General features: G+C 35.8%; 4 protein-coding genes across 4 annotated transcripts; 2 read left to right on the top strand and 2 right to left on the bottom strand.

Moving 5' to 3' along the window:
• Nucleotides 1-560: 560 nt before the first annotated feature.
• LOC146531130 (class A basic helix-loop-helix protein 9-like) lies at nt 561-1588 on the bottom strand. Its single transcript, XM_085199103.1, has one exon. The coding sequence runs from the start codon at nt 1167-1169 to the stop codon at nt 738-740; it is 432 nt and encodes a 143-aa protein (XP_085055229.1). The 5' UTR covers nt 1170-1588; the 3' UTR covers nt 561-737.
• A 1049-nt stretch (nt 1589-2637) lies between these two features.
• mei-218 (meiotic 218) lies at nt 2638-4462 on the top strand. The gene has a single exon (XM_085199101.1). It carries the CDS (start codon nt 2696-2698, stop codon nt 4409-4411), a length of 1716 nt encoding a protein of 571 aa, XP_085055227.1. The 5' UTR covers nt 2638-2695; the 3' UTR covers nt 4412-4462.
• Nucleotides 4463-4504: 42 nt separating this feature from the next.
• Nucleotides 4505-7287, bottom strand: IKKbeta (inhibitor of nuclear factor kappa B kinase subunit beta). Its single transcript, XM_085199097.1, has one exon. The coding sequence runs from the start codon at nt 7072-7074 to the stop codon at nt 4747-4749; it is 2328 nt and encodes a 775-aa protein (XP_085055223.1). The 5' UTR covers nt 7075-7287; the 3' UTR covers nt 4505-4746.
• A 314-nt stretch (nt 7288-7601) lies between these two features.
• LOC146531133 (uncharacterized) lies at nt 7602-17586 on the top strand. Its single transcript, XM_085199098.1, has 6 exons — nt 7602-7921; nt 8264-9287; nt 9676-9858; nt 10307-10460; nt 11478-11624; nt 11964-17586. The coding sequence occupies exons 1-6, from the start codon at nt 7784-7786 to the stop codon at nt 12154-12156; spliced, it is 1839 nt and encodes a 612-aa protein (XP_085055224.1). The 5' UTR covers nt 7602-7783; the 3' UTR covers nt 12157-17586.
• The last annotated feature ends 400 nt before the right edge of the window (nt 17587-17986 follow it).

The raw sequence follows: 17986 nt of genomic DNA on the forward strand, positions 1-17986 counted from the left end.
AGTCTAGTCCGTAACGTAATGCTGTGCACCTGTGTGCGGGTCCACGCTGCCCATTGAGCTGAGCTCGTTAGGCTGAATATAGGTAGAGTTTAGTTAATGCAGATTTAAATATTATGTTTTGTTAGTTAGAAAATACACTATTGCGGTATGTATGCGCGTAGGAGGCAGTTCTTACAACCAAAGAAATCACTGCAATATCAATAAAGTTATTAAGAATGCAATTAATGTACATTTATATAAACAGAAAGTAGAGAACGGAATAATATTTTATTATATGAAGATGGGGTTTACTGAAAGAAGTTGCAATGAAATCATAATAATTTAGTTTTCTTTGTAAACGATAACTAAACCTGAAAGTACCCTCGTAAGGAAAGTTTTATTGGCGCGAACTCAGAGTTATACGTTTATATCTATTATATACACTATATACACTATATACACTAGTGTACTAGTACCTAGTTACCTACTACTGGGGCTAGCGAGCTGTGATGTACGACAACAGGTTGCAGGACAAACTGTTGCTGCCTTTGCGTGAAGTATAAAATGAAAATGACATCACATACAACAAAAACGATTTATTATTAATAGAACAAAATAAATAAAATGTCAAAAACGTCACAATAAACTATTCACAGTGAAATAAAATTAATTAATATAATTAATATGGCAAAGTGAGAATAGAGGAGCTCGCTGCTCCTCGCGCATCGTCCGGCCCGACATCGAACCCGCACCCACCGTCACGCGAACTCGCAGTCGAACTCCGCGAAGAAGGAGTCGAAGGGCGACAGGGAGTCCTCCGCGAACTCGGACGGCGTCCCGGACAGCTCGGAGCAGGGCGGCGAGGGCCAGCGCTCCGTGCCTGGAGGGGGCGCCTGCAGCGCAGCCGCCAGCTCTGCGATGTAGCGCATGGCCAGGCGCAGGGTGGTGATCTTGGTGAGCTTCTCGCAGGGCAAGGGCTGCCCCTGGGGGCAGGAGGGCATGGCGGGCACGGCGCGGCGCAGCGCCTCGAAGGCGCGGTTGATCTCGCGCATGCGGCTACGCTCGCGCGCGTTGGCGGTCTTGCGGCGGTACTTGCTGAGCGGCGGCGGGCGCGCGCGGGCGCCGGGCCGCGGGGCGCCGGGCCTAGGGCGCGCGCGCGGCCGCAGCTGGTACGCGTCGTGGTCTGGCATCGAGTACGGCCGCCAGCGCGCGCGCCGCCCACGGTCGCCCACTCGCCCCGCTACGCGCGCGTACGCTCGCGCTCACTAATACAAACCTAACACTTTACGCTACATATAATAATAGTTGGTTAATCTTTCACAACGTTTGAGATCTCAAGTGACTTGTTATCAATTTATCTCGTTACACGTTACAAGGTACCTACTGATAAGGATTTTGGTACATTTAAGAGATAAATTGCAAGGACTTTGTGTTAAGTGCGTACTACGCGTAACTAGCAGCCCCCCGCGGCTTCGCCCGCTTTAACTACATGATTATTCATTTAATAAACAGAATTGACTGACAGTCAAATGTGTTGATGTCAATGAATAATTTAATTTACTTGTTCAGAAACAGCCTTAAATATTAAATTATTGATTTGAGTAAAGATTTATAATATTCTGTAAAATAACTGTATTGATTGCATATTACAAAAATATCCAAATCGAATCGAATAATCCGAATAATATCGAAATACAAATATCGAAATCGAATCAAAAATAATTAATTGAGAACCTCCCCCTTGTTTTGAAAGTCGGTTTAAAATACATATTAATTACAAACAAATACAGATTTATTTTAAGTATAAGTATAGATATGGATTGCTATATATTTGCAAGCAAACTCATGAGTTCATTCAAATGACTATAACTTTTTTTTAATGAACCGATTTTGATGAAATAAACTTTACATGTTAAGCTGGGTTAAAACAAAGAAAGTTTTACGTAAATCGGTTCAGTACTTTCAGAGATTAGCGTGACCTTACATACAGACAGACAGACAAGAAATTAAAAAAATATATTTTTGCTTTCTATTATTCTTTTTAAGTGCCCCTTTATCCATTTCAGCCAAAAATACTAAATGTATAGACAAAATATTTTTACTGTTTTATTATATATAGAGATCAATAAAATATAAAATTATCTACATAGGCAAATATAATTTACATGAATTCAATATTTAAAAAACAACAGGTTTTTTGTTCTCGTTTCGACTTCTCAGCGCGAGCGTACTCGGTTTCAATGAATGAACAAGGCGCTAAGCTCGTCTGCGCGCTCGCGGTCCTCGCGGTCTGTTGGTGGCATTTGCATATTGGTTTCGGCATTTCCGTTCTAAGCTCCTAATGTTAGCTAACTATTGGTTGACCTTGGAAGAGACCATTACGAACGACGGCAACGCGTAGGCGCCACTTTAAGTACCTCGCGTAGGCAAAGACGATACATACTACTGTTTATATCCCTAAGGAAAATAAAAATATAATATATTAAATTAATACAAATAGTGCACATTAAAACTTTAAATAATTAGATACTTATTTCACTTTAACACAATTTTTATTTTATATTCTTAAAAACATATCTACGGCTTTTTCAACTATAACCATAACAAATCTTAGTTATAGAAAAAAAAAACATCACTTTGTTGTTTTAGCGGGAATAGATTGCCTTTGACTTAACGAAACTGTGATCTTTTAATACTACAAAATAAAATTAGCAACATGGAAATGGAATTAAATATATTGCTATATTTAGAGAAAAGGCGTGCTTTATTCCACATGAAGGATGCATGTGAATATTTTCTTGATCAATTAGATGACAAAACGGTGTGGAAATTCCCACCTTTGCGATATTTGTTAGAAGTTGATGTCATGTATTTGTTTGAGATATTTCCAGAATTAGGGGACTTTTTATTAAAAGAACCTCTCAAATGGCAACGCTATTGTAGTGATATTCTGTTTGCATGCTTAAAGTCATTAGACCACGACATGATGCAGCATGTGCAACCGACGCAAGTCGTTGTTAATATAAGAGTTTCAAGCCTACCAAGTGTTTTATACGACCAAAAATATATCAAATATGACAATCTAATATTACTACAAGGATTGCTTATAGACATCTCTAAGCCTACTAATTACGTATATCATTCAGTGTGGTGCTGTCCTGATGAGTGTGATGGAAACGAAATTATTTTACATTACATACCTAAAGTACCGCCTAAGTGTTACTTATGTAACAATATTCTTTATGAAAACAGCGGCCTGAGACGATGCGGAGACCAAGTAAAAGCTACATTTCAGTTAAAATACGAGCTTTTAACAAAATCATTTACAGTTGTTGATGATCTGATTGAGAAATTAAAACTTGGAAGTAAATACGCTGTCCACGTCGTTGTTTTAAAGAAATTAATGTCTCTTTGGTCTCTAGAAGAGATGTTCACGCATCCTGCGCCTGTAACGACTACGTCTCCACCAGATATTCAAAAACTGTACTACGCATGCGACGGAGTACCGTGGAAGTTTATATATTGTCTCGCGTCGAGCATTGGGGTGCACGTGCGTCCTTTGAACTGCTTTATGAATGTGAAAATTAGCATTCTGTTAAGTCTAGCCAGTGTTAAAGCTCATTTTCAATCACAATCGCCCATTTTGCATGTTTTAGCGATCGGGTTGGACACCGGCCACGTGGCGCGCCTCATGACACAAGCTGCTGCCTTAGCAGATCCGTATACATTACTAGGGACATCTCAGAGTAGTGTGCCTCTAGCATTAATAAGATCTTCGGGCGGAGTGTGCCTTCTTGCCTTGCCCTTGCAAAGTTACAGTCAGAAACAAATTCACTCAATATTGTCATCAATAGAAAACAGAAAGTTTTCACATAACTCAGATGAAAATACAGTAGGTTGTGCTGTTTGGGCGCAGGGAAATGACTTGAAGAAAATTACCCTGTATAACGTAGGAAATGTGTTTGGGAATGTCTGTCGAGGTGACTACGGTGAGAATGCTGACGAGCTTGCTGATGATAACTTGCAAAATGCTGTAAATCCATCAGAAGCCGCAGAAGAGAGACAAGCTCTTCGGGACATTTCCATTTACTTGAGCGTAGTTGCCGGGATTAAGGTGAGCTTTACGGAGGAGGCGGAACTTCTGTTACACAATTACTTCATGGCAGCTCGCAAAGAGAGTCCCAAAGCTGTTACTATCGGCAATTTAGGCGCCTTAATAACATCCTGTGCTATGTCCGCCAGACTGTGTCGTAGAGGTGTGGCGCACGTTCAGGACGCCATCTTTGCCATCTGGCTGCACATCAGTGGTATGCCGGAACAGAGGTTCGCCCCTAGAGAATATCTAGAAACTCCTGCAGATATTAAAAAACTTGATAAAGTTATGAAGAAATTTATAGATTGGTTAGAACAATTTACTGGTTGTCCCATTTAGGTTCTTTTTTTAAGGTTTTCATTATTATAATTATACGCTTATTTAATTAGTAGAGGCTAATACTGAAATGTTATGAAGATATTTAATAAAACATTTTTTAATAACAAAACATATTTATTTGTTAGTATAAAAATACATTTTTTATTGACTAGACAAAAATAATCAAATTTAATAAACTAAATCAAATGTCTAACTTTATATTATCATTTAATAAGGCACCTTGGTTTACACTTAGAAGATAAATTAATGAAGTATACATTTTAATATAGCCTCCCACTCTAATTATAAAAAAAACTGTTATATACTTGTTTAATCATACATTAATAAAAATATAGCTAGGAATCATTTTTTAAAAAACTGAAATCACATACTGTCTGTTGTAAGAGCTCTTTTTGCGACTTTAACTTTTCACATAAGCTTGTATGATTTTGTCTTAATTTAAGGCTTTCAGAGATAAGTGACTTAACGGCGTCATCCTGTAGTATCTTTACAGGAATACAATGGTTGGACATGGCTTCTCCCACTTTAAAGTCTTGTTTTTGAAATGAAACTACGCTGTACGGAAGTTCTGATGCATCTACTTCACGAACCTCTCCACTAATTGTTGACCAAACATTTTCGGAAAATTTTCCAATTAATGATGATAACTTACTTTCTAACCTTTGTGTGTGCTCTGTTGCGTGTGATATTATATTTGATATTTTATCAAATTCAGTATTGAAATCTTTGAATTTTAAAATAAAAGGCTGGTTGGGCAGTTCTTGGACAATTGAACTTCTTAGTTTCAAACAGTTGTAGCAAATTTTCATCATTTCCATGCAATGTCTTTCTTTTTCCCGGTTCCCATTATAAAAATCACTTTTTGTGTGAGAGACAAAAGTTTTGTGGGCTTCTATAAATATATTTTGGTAGTTGTATTTACCTAAAAAACCTTTTATATGAGATGAGATGTCCTCATTGCTTCTCCTTGCAGCAGATTGTAGCCTCACAGACATTTGTGACCAAGCTTGGTGCAGTTTCTGTGTTTCTTCAAGTAAGTTATCAATATCTTTAAATATTGTGCCAAAGCTGTCCAATATGTTTGCACTCATTGCATTTTGTGTTAAAGAATCAATATGATTTTTTCCTAAATTTGTCATATTTGTCAATACTTGTACCTTTGCTAATAGTTTGCCTATATCCTTGTCTACATTATTATACTTCAGCAGTAACTGTTTGCTTTCCTGTTTCAGTGATTCTGCTCTGAATACAATTCCATTAATAAGAGCTTCATATAATTCCATTTGTGAAATTACAAAATAAAATGCATTTCTGTACAGATTTTGACTGTTCCTGTAATTAAATAAAGTTTTAGGATGTTCCAAGACTCTTTGAACTGCCTTTGGTACTGTAGGAATTGCAGCATCATCTACCATTTTATTTTTATTATAAGTATATAGCATAATTGCCATATTTTCATCCCAATAATTTGCAACAGTTTCATCATCCCTAAGATAGCTATAAGTAATTTGTGAAATTATTATTTGATCTTCTGTTGCAATTTTTGTTTCCTCATGAATCCAACACTTTAGGTCTTTAATTGTGGTAGTGTCATTAATCTCATAAGCAACCAGTGACAATGTAGATACAGAAAATATCTTTATAATTTTTTTCTCAAGAATTTGTTCAAGTAGACTGAACATTATCACATTACTAGCATTATTGGCACTTCTTACTTCTGATGGAATATGAAAGGTCACTTTAGAAGGAGAGTCACGGCCTCGTAATTTGGGATCCCATTCTAAAGCTAGTTTTAACCACTGCTCTAGACAAGCTTTAAAGGGCTTTGAAATGTGATTTTCTGGATATATCTCATTGGAGTAATTAACATCACCATGAAAGGATTCATAAACACATATGTTATCATGTGATTTTTTTTTAACTAAAGGCATCCACTCAACAGGTGCCTTAAATGGTAGAAACGGTCTGATTCCACAAATAATTTCAAAGGCTAATAGTCCAAATGACCAAAAATCTACTGAATTACTGTAAGTTTTACTGTAAAATAACTCTGGTGCTAAATATTGAAGAGTGCCCACGAAGCTGGCACATATAGAATTAGAATCAATTTCTTTAGCATAGCCAAGGTCAATGATTTTATAGGTTTCGTTGAAGAGTGGTGAGTTCTGCTCAGTGGCTGTATTACTTTCAGGTTTGGTATGTACAACAATGTTTTCTGGCTTAAGGTCTCGATGGGTTATTTTGTTACTGTGCAGGAATCTCATAGCACTACCAATATCTCTGAGTATTTTACGAATCTGTAATTCCTTTAAACCACAACATGAATTAGCTCTGTTCAAATGTTGTCTGAGATCACCACCACTACAATACTCCATGCATAAAATAGGTAGTTTAGAGGGATTAGCGCGATCCAGACCTGTCACAAATTCCTGAGGTAATTTCTTTGTTCCTACTATATTTGGATGGCTGCAGGTTTGTAGCATTTCTACTTCTTTGGTCCATCTCTCCCTGTGTTTGGGCGTAAGCTCATCGCTCCATTTACACGTTTTGATAGCTAGTTTATTTTCATTGCTTTTATGTCGCCAAAGCACGACAGTACCGAAGCTCCCAGATCCTAATATTCTATCCTTAATCCAATCCCCAACAAACACTATATCATCCATATTGTCAAATGCCTATTTAAAGGACGAAACTGTTACATAGGCTTTAAAAATAGTTATCTATAAATATACTAGTTAGTTCCACTGTCCAGTATAGACTCGATTGGTCTTCCATATAATTTATAAATAAAGATTAACTAATTTACAACCACTTTACAACTTACAAATTACCTGCATTATCTAGAATTCTAGACTTCAATGTTACCACAGACTAACAAGCAACAATATCATAGAATATTAATAGGGTATCATAATAAAATTAAATTTCAAAATTATTGAAAAATTATTGGCCTAGTGGTGAAAATTCAAATTCAATTCAAAATTCAATAAGAATATTAATAATTATTATTTATGAACAAATATAAAATTGAATAAATAATCGCGACTGCACTGCATAAGTCTGGTGCTTCACGATAATTATCATACATATTTCTATTTAACAAATTGATTTCTAGTGCCCAATCAAACAAAGCGTATTTTTATTTATTATATTCTTCAATTATTTAATAATTACAAATAATTTAGTAGCATCGTTGTAATGTCAATTGTGAATTGTCAAAGGAGGAATGACATGTAAATAAGAAATAACTTATTGTTAATTATAAAAATTGCTAGATTCTGTTTTTCAATTGAGATAATTTCTCGGTAATTATGTGATGTACGCTGCAGTGCAGATATTTCTGCTTTTATAATAAATCGTTTGACAGTAACAATGGTAGACGTATCAAGAACTTGTCGGACGTGTATGAGGATTGGGGAATCTCTACGAGATTTGTTTAGTGTTTTTCAAATTGATAATAATACTTCTTTAAAGCTTGCCGACATTGTCATTCAAGCGACTTCTCTGCAGGTACTGATAATTTTGATATTAAATTGTACTTTTAAAAAAGAACATAAATAGGTGATAATCAGCTTCACGCTGCAACCCGCACACAAACTGCAAGGTAGGCTGAGGGTACCTAGTGTTAAGTGGCGGAGCTCAATGCCCGCTTTACCTCAACATCAGAGCGTAAAATGAAAATATAAATTAAAGTAAATATTTCATTTGCCCGAGTGGGGATCCAACCCATAACCAGTCGCGTTTACAATCACACACTTGTACCTCTGCACAAAAAGTGGCTTCCAATATGTTAATAGGTCGAACATAACTACAATATAGGTATTGTAAAATTTTAGTTTTTTCTTGTTTCAGATTAAAGAAAAAGATGATCTGCCTCAAAAACTTTGTAATGAATGTGAAGAAAAATTAAGAATTATGTATTCATTTAGAAAGCAGGCTTTAGAATCTGACTTTGAATTGAAAAAACTTATTTTATCTTGTACCTCTATTAAACAAGAGGACAGCGACAATGACTTTAAAAATGACAATTATAATGAATTTGTAAATTATTATGATGAAGTTTTATTACTTAATACTGACTTGTCACAAGAGAATAATCATAGAGGTAGACATAAGATAAAATTAAATGGTGAGAGTGAAAAATATTTAAATAAAAATAATCCAGCTGGAGCTGAAACCATCTGCCTTAGGAAATTAAGTAATAGCTTATTTTTAAATAAACATGATGAAATAGATACTTTAGCAACTAATGACTCTTTAGATAATGGAACTGTGAAAGCAGAAAGTACCAACACATTTGACTGTATATTTTGCAAGATGACATTTGAGACTCATGAATATTTATTAATACATCTGATGGAACATAATGAAAACAAACTATTCAAATGTGATGAATGTAACGAGGAGTATCTGGTCGAGACATCATTAGTTGCCCATAAAAAGAAATATCATCCTTCTGTAGAATATTCAAAAGGACAATATAAATGTGTTTACTGTGTGTTAAGTTTCTTTAGTGAGGAAGAACTCTTAAGCCATATTTGTAAATCCAAACCTGATGCAACTAAAAATGTAAAAGAAGAACCTAGGAGATTTAAATGCAAGTTTTGTAATCAGCGTTATGAAAAAAAGAGGTCACTTTTATCTCATTTTAAAGTACACACACGAGAAATAAAAGCAAAGTTATTTATATGTGACTTCTGTCAGAAGGAGTTTACTCAGAAAGGGGCTTTAAAAAGACATATTGAATTACATACAAAAGATAAGCGTTATAAATGCACAGAATGTCCAAAGACATATTCCAGGTATGATCAGTTTACGAGTCATCTCAGAAAACACAGTGGTATTAAGCCTTATGCATGTGAACATTGTGATAAAGGTAGGTAGGGCCGCCGTAGTGGGTAAACTTACTCCTTGTGTATTCTCTTATTTATAAAAATTTTAGTAAATTATGAGTTACTAGTTTATTTTCATACTGATTGTAAATGTGATGGCTTTAGGTTCAATTTCTACTCAAAGATAGTGTTAAGTTTGACATTCCATCACACCATAAATTGAAAATGAGGCAGAAAGTGGGGATCACATTGTCACAACACCTTGCCTACCCCACAATATGAAGGATACAGTGTGAAACTGAAAAAAAAATTGAGTGTAGCTATCCATAAACCATCCAATTCGTCGTCATCGTCTTGGATGTGCCAGAATATATATAAATTTAAAAAGAAAATTGTTGAACACTTACTCAATTTTTTCATAATATGTTCCAGGATTTACTCAGCTGTGTTCTTTAAAAGACCACATCAGGACGCACACGGGTGAGGCGCCTTACCTGTGCGCGGAGTGCGGCAAGAAGTTCAAAAACAACTCCAACCTCCGCCAGCACCTAAAGCGGCACTCCGGCGTCAAGCCTTTCGCCTGTGCGCTCTGTCCGCAGACGTTCTGTGCTAAGGGTAGGATATTATTGTATTTAAACACATTATTACTTATTTGCAACCATTGTTCAATTCAGTTCAGTTCTTTAATTATTGTAAAATTTCGTGTGCCAATGTCACATTGACTAGAGATCTCCCGATGGCGTCCCGTGTGTGATGCTTCAAAAATAAGTGTTATACCTCATAGACGCCACCGTGGCGCAGTGGTGTAACGTTTTTGATTTCGATTTCTACACAGCACTCAGGGGAATCTATTGTGTTCGATTCCTGTCTCTGGTAACAAGACAAAGCACGGCAGTGAGTTAAACCATTCAACGCGCAATGTTTCGAAAATAAGTGTCACAACACGAGGTGTCCTCCGCCTATACAGGCGTATGCGGGATACAAAGTGAAGATAAAAATAAGCAAAATAAATTAGGCTGTAGACGATCGAGGCCATCGATTTTAAGTGTTTGATCTCTCTTAGGTCAGATGAAGGCGCACATGGAGACGCACTCGGGCGCGCACCCGTTCGTGTGCGTTGAGTGCGGCGCCGCTTTCACCAAGGCCAACTCCCTCAAGAAGCACTCCATGCTGCACCTCGGCATCAAGCCCTTCGCCTGTGACAGCTGCGAGATGAGGTTATTCCTAGACGTGTTTATTATGAAAACGCTAATTTTATTTATAATTTTTCTTGTAAAATTAATAAAAAAAAAATTATCAAAATTAACTCACCACAACGATTATAACTAATTATAACGTTGATTATACTGTACTAGTTGTAATATATAACTAAATACTTAAATTACTCTCCAAAAGTTTAGAAATAGCATGATTTTTATATCTATACTATACACATAATAAGAAAGTAAAAATGGCGCGTCGGGTTTAGGAACAGTAAGAGACCCCAAATCTACAAAAAAAATGTCTGCTTGTCTGTTTATTTGTCGGTTTGTGTTAGTACACGCTAATCTCCGGAACTACTGGACGGATTTGAATGAAACTTTTTTGATTGTACAGCTATTATGTCTAGGTAACATTTAGGCTATATTTAATTTTGAAAATCTGGATACCTGATGTGGAACAACTTGACAAAGAATTTCTACCCACATAACAAAATCAATCGGTGTTTTTACCAATATGCAAATTGAAAACTAAAGATTCAGTCACTTTAGTAAAAGCGTTGTATAACTGTTACGGCAATTAGCAAATTTGTCGAACTAAGTAGTTTAAATTGATATAACTTTTTTATTTATGAACTGATAATAAAATAAACTCTAAATGTTAGCGGAAGCCAGAATCTAATAGTGAAAACCGCATTTAAATCCGTAAAACATATTCTAAGATTAGCGATAACAAACGCACAGACAATCAGACCAAAATTTTGAGAATCATTGTTTTGGGTTATATTACCTTAATAGAGGCCCCCAATAACTTTTTTTATATATCTTCCAAGTACAGACACCGACACTTTTACGATTTTATTATAAGTATAGATATAAATGAGTCGTGTATATGATTAATTTTATCTTCAGTATTTACCCTATTATTTTGTAGACAATCTTTTATTTTGATTAAAAAGAGTTTTGTATTTCAATTTGTGGATGGTAACGAGCAGTGTACTCATACTGTTGTAATAACATGCATTTCGTATTCAGTTTCACCTGCAAGGACCACCTCAAGCGCCACCAACGCAAGCACACCGGCGAGAAGCCCTATCGCTGCATGCGCTGCCCGCGCGCCTTTACGCAAAGCAACGACCTGCGCAAGCACATGCGCGTGCACGACGGACTGAACATATACCCGTACGTATAGACGCACACACACACGCACACACGCGCGCCTTCACGCAGTGTTACGACCTGCGAAAGAACTTGCGCGTGCACGACGGAGAGAACGTGTACCCATTCGTACAAACGCACGCGAACACACATGCACGCACGCACATGCGTGCAGACTTGCGCGCGCTATCAAGTAGCGCAATGCCCTGCGCAAGCGCGTGCACGATGGACAGAATGTATATCCATGCGTACAGATGCACGCATGCACACAGTTGCACATGCAATCACACACGCACGAACACAAGTATGTCCGCACACACACATCCAAATATAATCTAATGTCATTACTACGACTGTGTTCAGATGCAGCGTGTGTGGTGTCAAGTTCCGTCTGATGCGCGAGCTGAGGCGGCACTATCCCTCCCACTACGCGGGGGGAGCCCCCGGAGTGGAGGCGGGGGGAGAGGGACAGATCACTATCACATTCAACAGGAACGCGATGGGGGAGGACGCGGCGGACATCACTATTAACATAGACGCGGAGAAGATCAATTAGGAAAATATAAGCAATAATGGCATTGTTTTCAAATATACAATTCACAATAGTATTTTATTCTAATAGACTTTTGCAAGCTCTTTAAAATGCGTTTAACTACCGACAACATGTATGTATATCGACAAGACAATATATATATATATTTTAAAAAGACTGCTTTTCATCTACAGATGTTACTCTTTTAGGTAATTCTACTGTTAGTTTTATTTTAAGAATCTTGCATTAAACAGGATTCAAATTTGAAATTTACTTGACAGTATTTAAGTCAATCGTTAGTAGCTTTGTGTGTTGCTTCTTATTATGTGCTTATTATATGATACTAAGTTCCTCGTAAACTACGTTTTATATTCATATATATAATGTTAACTATTTCATAGGTTAAAAAATATTTTAATTAAGATTTGCTTTAAGACATAAACATATAGGAGTGTTTTATAATGAAAAAGAAACTGTATATTAATAGTTGTATTGGTGATGAAGAGAGTCGACCCATATATTACAAGTTCCGAAACAAGATACAATAAACATAAGACGACAAAATATAATGTGTGCCTGTATTTTCTAAAGAATAGGTTAAATTTAACGTTTACGTTTGTTAATTGTCTCTTCGCTTGTAAGATGCGGACTGCCTCTCGTCACCACCGACGTGACGATTAATTAAAAATGAATGCGATCTAAATAACATCGCCAGTGATAACTACGCCTTATAAGTTTAGCTCTCTAATATAATGTCTGATATGTAATTTTATAATATAAGTACTGTACCAAATAAGCACGTAGTAATTAGAAGTGTTATATATTTAACTTAATTGTATACATAGATATCGCGCTGTTGTAACGCGGTCAACGGATCAACGGTGGTCTATGAGTAGGGGACGTCAGTGCCTTTCCGTTTCACTCCCATTTATGTTCAGCTACTTTCAGCAAATATTTGGAAATTTGTGATTTTTTGGAGAAATTCAGATTCTTGAAGAAAATTGGTAAGAAAATTGGATTGGTGGTTATAAATATATAAATAAAATAAATTTATAAATGCGGTAGAGAACGCACAGTGAGGAGACATCTCTACGCTAAGCCAATGTGTCACACCTTTCATATAACACTAGTGGACCCGGACGCGGCTACGCCTGGTTGAACTATAAGAATATTTTCGCGTCGGTCATACTCACACTATGCCGCCCGAAGGCTTGGTCATTTCGAACCAGTGACATCTCCTTAATTATTTATTAGAATGTTATACAGCAAACTATAATTTCAATCTAGATGAAATGCTGAAAGTGATTATTATTTTTATTTTCATAAGGATGAATATCAAAATGTCGCGGTAACGGTTGCGTAGCGACGCGACGGTTGTTATTAACATGGCAGAATAAATTGCATGTCAAATTAGAAAGTACTTTAAAATATATTAGTTTATATATGTAATGTAATGTTATATAGCACTTGTGAAGAATGCAGCTTTCATACAAAACAAAAACAAAGTAAATCGGACCAGTAGTTCCAGAGATCTTAGCGTTCAAACAAACAAACAAACTCTTCCGCTTTATTATATTAGTATAGATTGCGTCCCCAACGATTCGAACGGCTCTACGTTGTATGTGATCAAATGGGTCAAGCTGATACTGGGGTGCACCAGTCCAGAAATGGGAACAGTACTCCATATACCTTTCAATCGGTGTTTTGGCTGAAGTACTGGCTCGCTCTTTCGATGAGCCACAGTTTCTTTGAGGCCAACTTGGTTTTGATTTCATGTTTCAAGTACATCTTTTAACATGTTGGCATAAGCTAGCCTTATGAAACTTTTAGAGATTTTTTTACACAAATATCAGTAGTGTTTAAAATTATTTCTGGAAAAAGTGACCAGTATTTTTTTGCCATTATAGCTCCTGAAAGTTTTTAAAAAAGTTAAAGTTAAAATTTAGTTTTTTAATAAACGATTTTTATTTTGATGTTACTTCCAATACGATATATAAATTGATAATAATATGATTTCGTATCGGATAATAATTTGAATTGAGCTATATTGAGAAAAAAACCACGACCGCAGGCGCAAGAGTCGGGCTGCATTTGCCAATTTTCTTCAAGGGCTTGAGTTTTTTCCAAAAATCACAATTTGTTGCTACAACTGCTGCAATTACAATCTGCTGAACCACTGAAATTCGCTGAACATACAGGTGGTCAAACGGATAGGAACTGAGGTCCTTATCCGTCCGGTTGATCCGTCGATCGCTACACTCTTCGTTCACTTACATATTTTGCTTCTGGTGTGGTCACTGACTCACTGTACATGATATGTCACAAATACTTATATTTAATAAAAAATAAATGACTACTCGTAATATTTGTGAAGATATGTAAGCGACCTACTTGTATTCTTACATATCTTCATCCTGCCTATATTACCATAGAGGGAACCTAGTGTTGAGACACCCCGTTCCCGATTGACATTAAAGTATGAAAGAAGAAGAATTTCCGAAGAAATGAAAGTATAAATTTAAATATTTCTTTTGCCCTCACGTGGGCATCGAACCAACACCCTGCCTGCGTTTACTGTAACACACTCGCGTCTCTGCGCCAGGACTAGTCCAGTCGTGATGATGATGTCCTATTACTTACATACCCGTTTTGTTTGGATTCGGTAAGTTTACAATAACATGACTGTAAACGCGACAGATTGTGGGTTCGATCCCCACTCGAGGAGATGAAATATTTATTTAAATTTATATGTTAATTTCTCTCGCTCGCTCTGGTGTAGGGGCAAAGTTCCGCCATTCGCGCATGCGGAGATTTTAATATTGATATACTACAGGTGACATCACTAAGCCTTCGTCTTCTAAATTTATTTCAATCTTTTAATTTGTTTAATATTTTCTCTGAACCAACTCGTATAACGAATACGTCCGCTACTTGTATAGATAATGTTTTTTGTCATTGTGAGACTGTAGAAAAACAAATTATTACTAATCTTAGCTCGGATCATTGTGGTCAAATGTTTTCGGTAATAGATAAAACTAAAAAAAATATAATTAATCTTTTTAATAATATAATAATATATTCTTTATATTAATAATAATAAAGTGAGTGAAAAAATAGCAACCTTAGAAATAACCGGATTAAATCCGAATCAGGTATATTGTAGTTTTTAATTTACTCTTTACAGAGTTTGATAACATTTTTAAAGTTAAACAAATATATAAAAACTCGAAGTTAACTTTTAGCGACTGGGCAACTGTTCGTATATACCGAAGCAGAAACAAACTATACGAATTATATAATATGAGGCAATGGAAACAAGATCCGGCGTTCTTGTTAAAAGTTAGAAATTATTCAAAAATATTTAAAAAGGTACGTGTCCAGGCTAAGTCTATGCATATAAGAGCAAAAATGTTGAACTCCAATAATAAAATTAAAGCTACATGGGATGCTATCACTACTGTAACTGGGAGATTTAGAGCTGTCAGTGAACCTATTAAATTAAAAGTTAATAATATAATCTTAAATTCAGATTTAGAAGTGGCAAATACTTTTCAATTTTTTTTTTCTGATATATCAACTGAAGTAACACGTTCACTGCCATCAGCTCCTTCGGAAGCAGAATTAATACTAAAAACCCATGTAAATAGTTGTAGACAAAATTTTGTGTTTAAGAATGTGTCACCAGATGAAATTATCAAAACTTTTAAAAGCCTTAATTTAAAGAAAACTGGTGACTTATGGGGCATGTCTGTTAAAGTTTTTAATTCAATTATACCTAATATTGCTCCGTACCTTGCTTTAATTTTTAACAATTGTGTAGAATCCGGTACTTTTCCTGATTTAATGAAGTATAGCAAAATAGTGCCGCTTTACAAAAGTGGAGATAGATCTGGGCCTGGAAATTACAGACCGATCTCTGTTTTACCATCCTTAAGTAAAATATTTGAAAAAATTGTTTAATCAGCTCACAATTTTCTTAAATATTAACAATTGTTTCTATAGTGAGCAATATGGTTTCACCAAAGGCAAGTCCACTACGGATGCGGGTGCTGCACTCCTAAAGCACATTTATGACGCATGGGAGAAGTCACAAAATGCTATTGGAGTATTTTGTGATTTATCCAAAGCCTTTGATTGTGTAGACCATGAAACTCTGTTATTAAAACTATATCATTATGGTATACAAGGTACTGCCCTTGATCTTATTGCTTCATATCTAAACCGAAGAATCCAGAAGGTTAGTATGAATAATGTAAAATCATGGATCTCCTCTAAAGATGGGCGTTCCACAAGGATCTATTTCCTCACCTTTCCGGTCCTCTTTTATTTCTTATTTATATTAACGATCTGCCTTTTTATGTGAAGAACCTATGTGATATTGTACTTTTCACGGATGATACCTCTTTAATATTTAAGGTTGACCGAAATAAAATAAACTATGACGAAGTGAATAGTGCATTGTCGCATATTCTTCGTTGGTTTGATGTTAATAATCTAATGTTAAATGCTAAAAAAACTAAATGTATTGAGTTTACTTTATAAAATGTTAAAAAACATAATTTTAGTCTACTTATTAAAGGAGAAGCTCTTAATTTGTCGGAATCAGCTATTTTCCTAGGTGTAACTATAGATTCCAAACTCCAGTGGAATGCTCATCTGGAAGCACTTGCAGATAAACTCAGCTCTGCCGCGTTCGCAATTAAAAAAGTAAGACAAATGACGGACGTTGACACTGCCCGACTAGTCTACTATAGCTGTTTTCATAGTATTTTATCTTATGGAATGCTGCTATGGGGCAGTGCTGCAGATATTAATTAAATATTTGTTCTCCAAAAAAGAGCCGTGAGATATATCTATAATCTAAGAGCTCGAGATTCTCTGCGAGATGTTCTCAAAGATGCAGGTATTATTACAGTTGCTTCCCAATTTCTATATTATAACATTCTCTTTGTCCGACAAAATATACATTGTCATAGCAAAAATAGTGACAGTCATACGATAGGAACGAGAAATAAAGATAAGCTTGTTACACCAAGTTTTCGCCTCCAAAAAGTTAATAAATCCTTTATGGGTCTGAGCATACGTGTATATAATAAAATTCCGCAGTGTATTCTTAGTTTGCCACTACAAAAATTTAAAATATCTGTAAAAAAAATTCTAACAAGTAAAGCGTATTACACTGTTCAAGAATATTTAGAGGATAAGCATGTATGGAATTAATGTCTATTGAATGTAATGCAGGATAGCTGCCAGCTAATGTTGTATTTTACCATTTTTACATGTAGCTAATTGTACCATTGATTTTGAAAAGAGCAACTGTTGAGTTTCTTGCCGGCTCTTCTCAGCAGAACTGCCTTCCGAACCGGTGGTAGCTTTTTATTCAAATGTTCATTCGACGATTCAAAAGTGCTTGTAATAATTGCCTATTTGAATAAAGAATATTTTGAATTTGAATTTGAATTCAACACGCAATGCCTCCAGAATTTGGCGGAAAGTGGGAACGGAGTATCTTAACACTAGGTTCCCTCTGCCTACTCTGCAGTGTACGGGATACAGCGTGAAGCTGATTTTTTTTTAAATTCTGAAAAAGGCCAGCCTGAATTCTATTAATTCTATTAGAAATATACTTGAGTGATGAAATCTTGTATTATAGAATGTACTTTACTTTTAAAGTCCTAAAAAGGTCCGCGATACAAATAAATAAAATAAATAATATTTTTTTACTAGCGGCTCCCGTGGGGCTTCGCCCGCTTGAACTATATGATTATTCATTTAATAAACAGAATTGACAGTCAAATGAGTTGATTTCAATGAATAATTTGAATTACTCTTTCAGAAACAGCCTTAAATGTTA

Source organism: Heliconius melpomene, chromosome 16 (assembly GCF_056956725.1).
Source record: "Heliconius melpomene rosina isolate 202511_hmr_F chromosome 16, ASM5695672v1, whole genome shotgun sequence".
In the NCBI taxonomy this organism is placed as follows: Eukaryota; Metazoa; Arthropoda; class Insecta; order Lepidoptera; family Nymphalidae; genus Heliconius; species Heliconius melpomene.

What these genes read in the sequence shown, in the direction of transcription:
- IKKbeta (XM_085199097.1), bottom strand. Translation starts at nt 7,074, where the DNA reads ATGGATGATATAGTGTTTGTTGGGGATTGGATTAAGGATAGAATATTA.
- LOC146531130 (XM_085199103.1), bottom strand. Translation starts at nt 1,169, where the DNA reads ATGCCAGACCACGACGCGTACCAGCTGCGGCCGCGCGCGCGCCCTAGG.
- LOC146531133 (XM_085199098.1), top strand. Translation starts at nt 7,784, where the DNA reads ATGGTAGACGTATCAAGAACTTGTCGGACGTGTATGAGGATTGGGGAA. An exon ending in ATGTGAACATTGTGATAAAG is followed by an intron (nt 9,288 to 9,675) that starts GTAGGTAGGGCC and finishes AATATGTTCCAG; the next exon opens with GATTTACTCAGCTGTGTTCT. An exon ending in GCAGACGTTCTGTGCTAAGG is followed by an intron (nt 9,859 to 10,306) that starts GTAGGATATTAT and finishes GATCTCTCTTAG; the next exon opens with GTCAGATGAAGGCGCACATG.
- mei-218 (XM_085199101.1), top strand. Translation starts at nt 2,696, where the DNA reads ATGGAAATGGAATTAAATATATTGCTATATTTAGAGAAAAGGCGTGCT.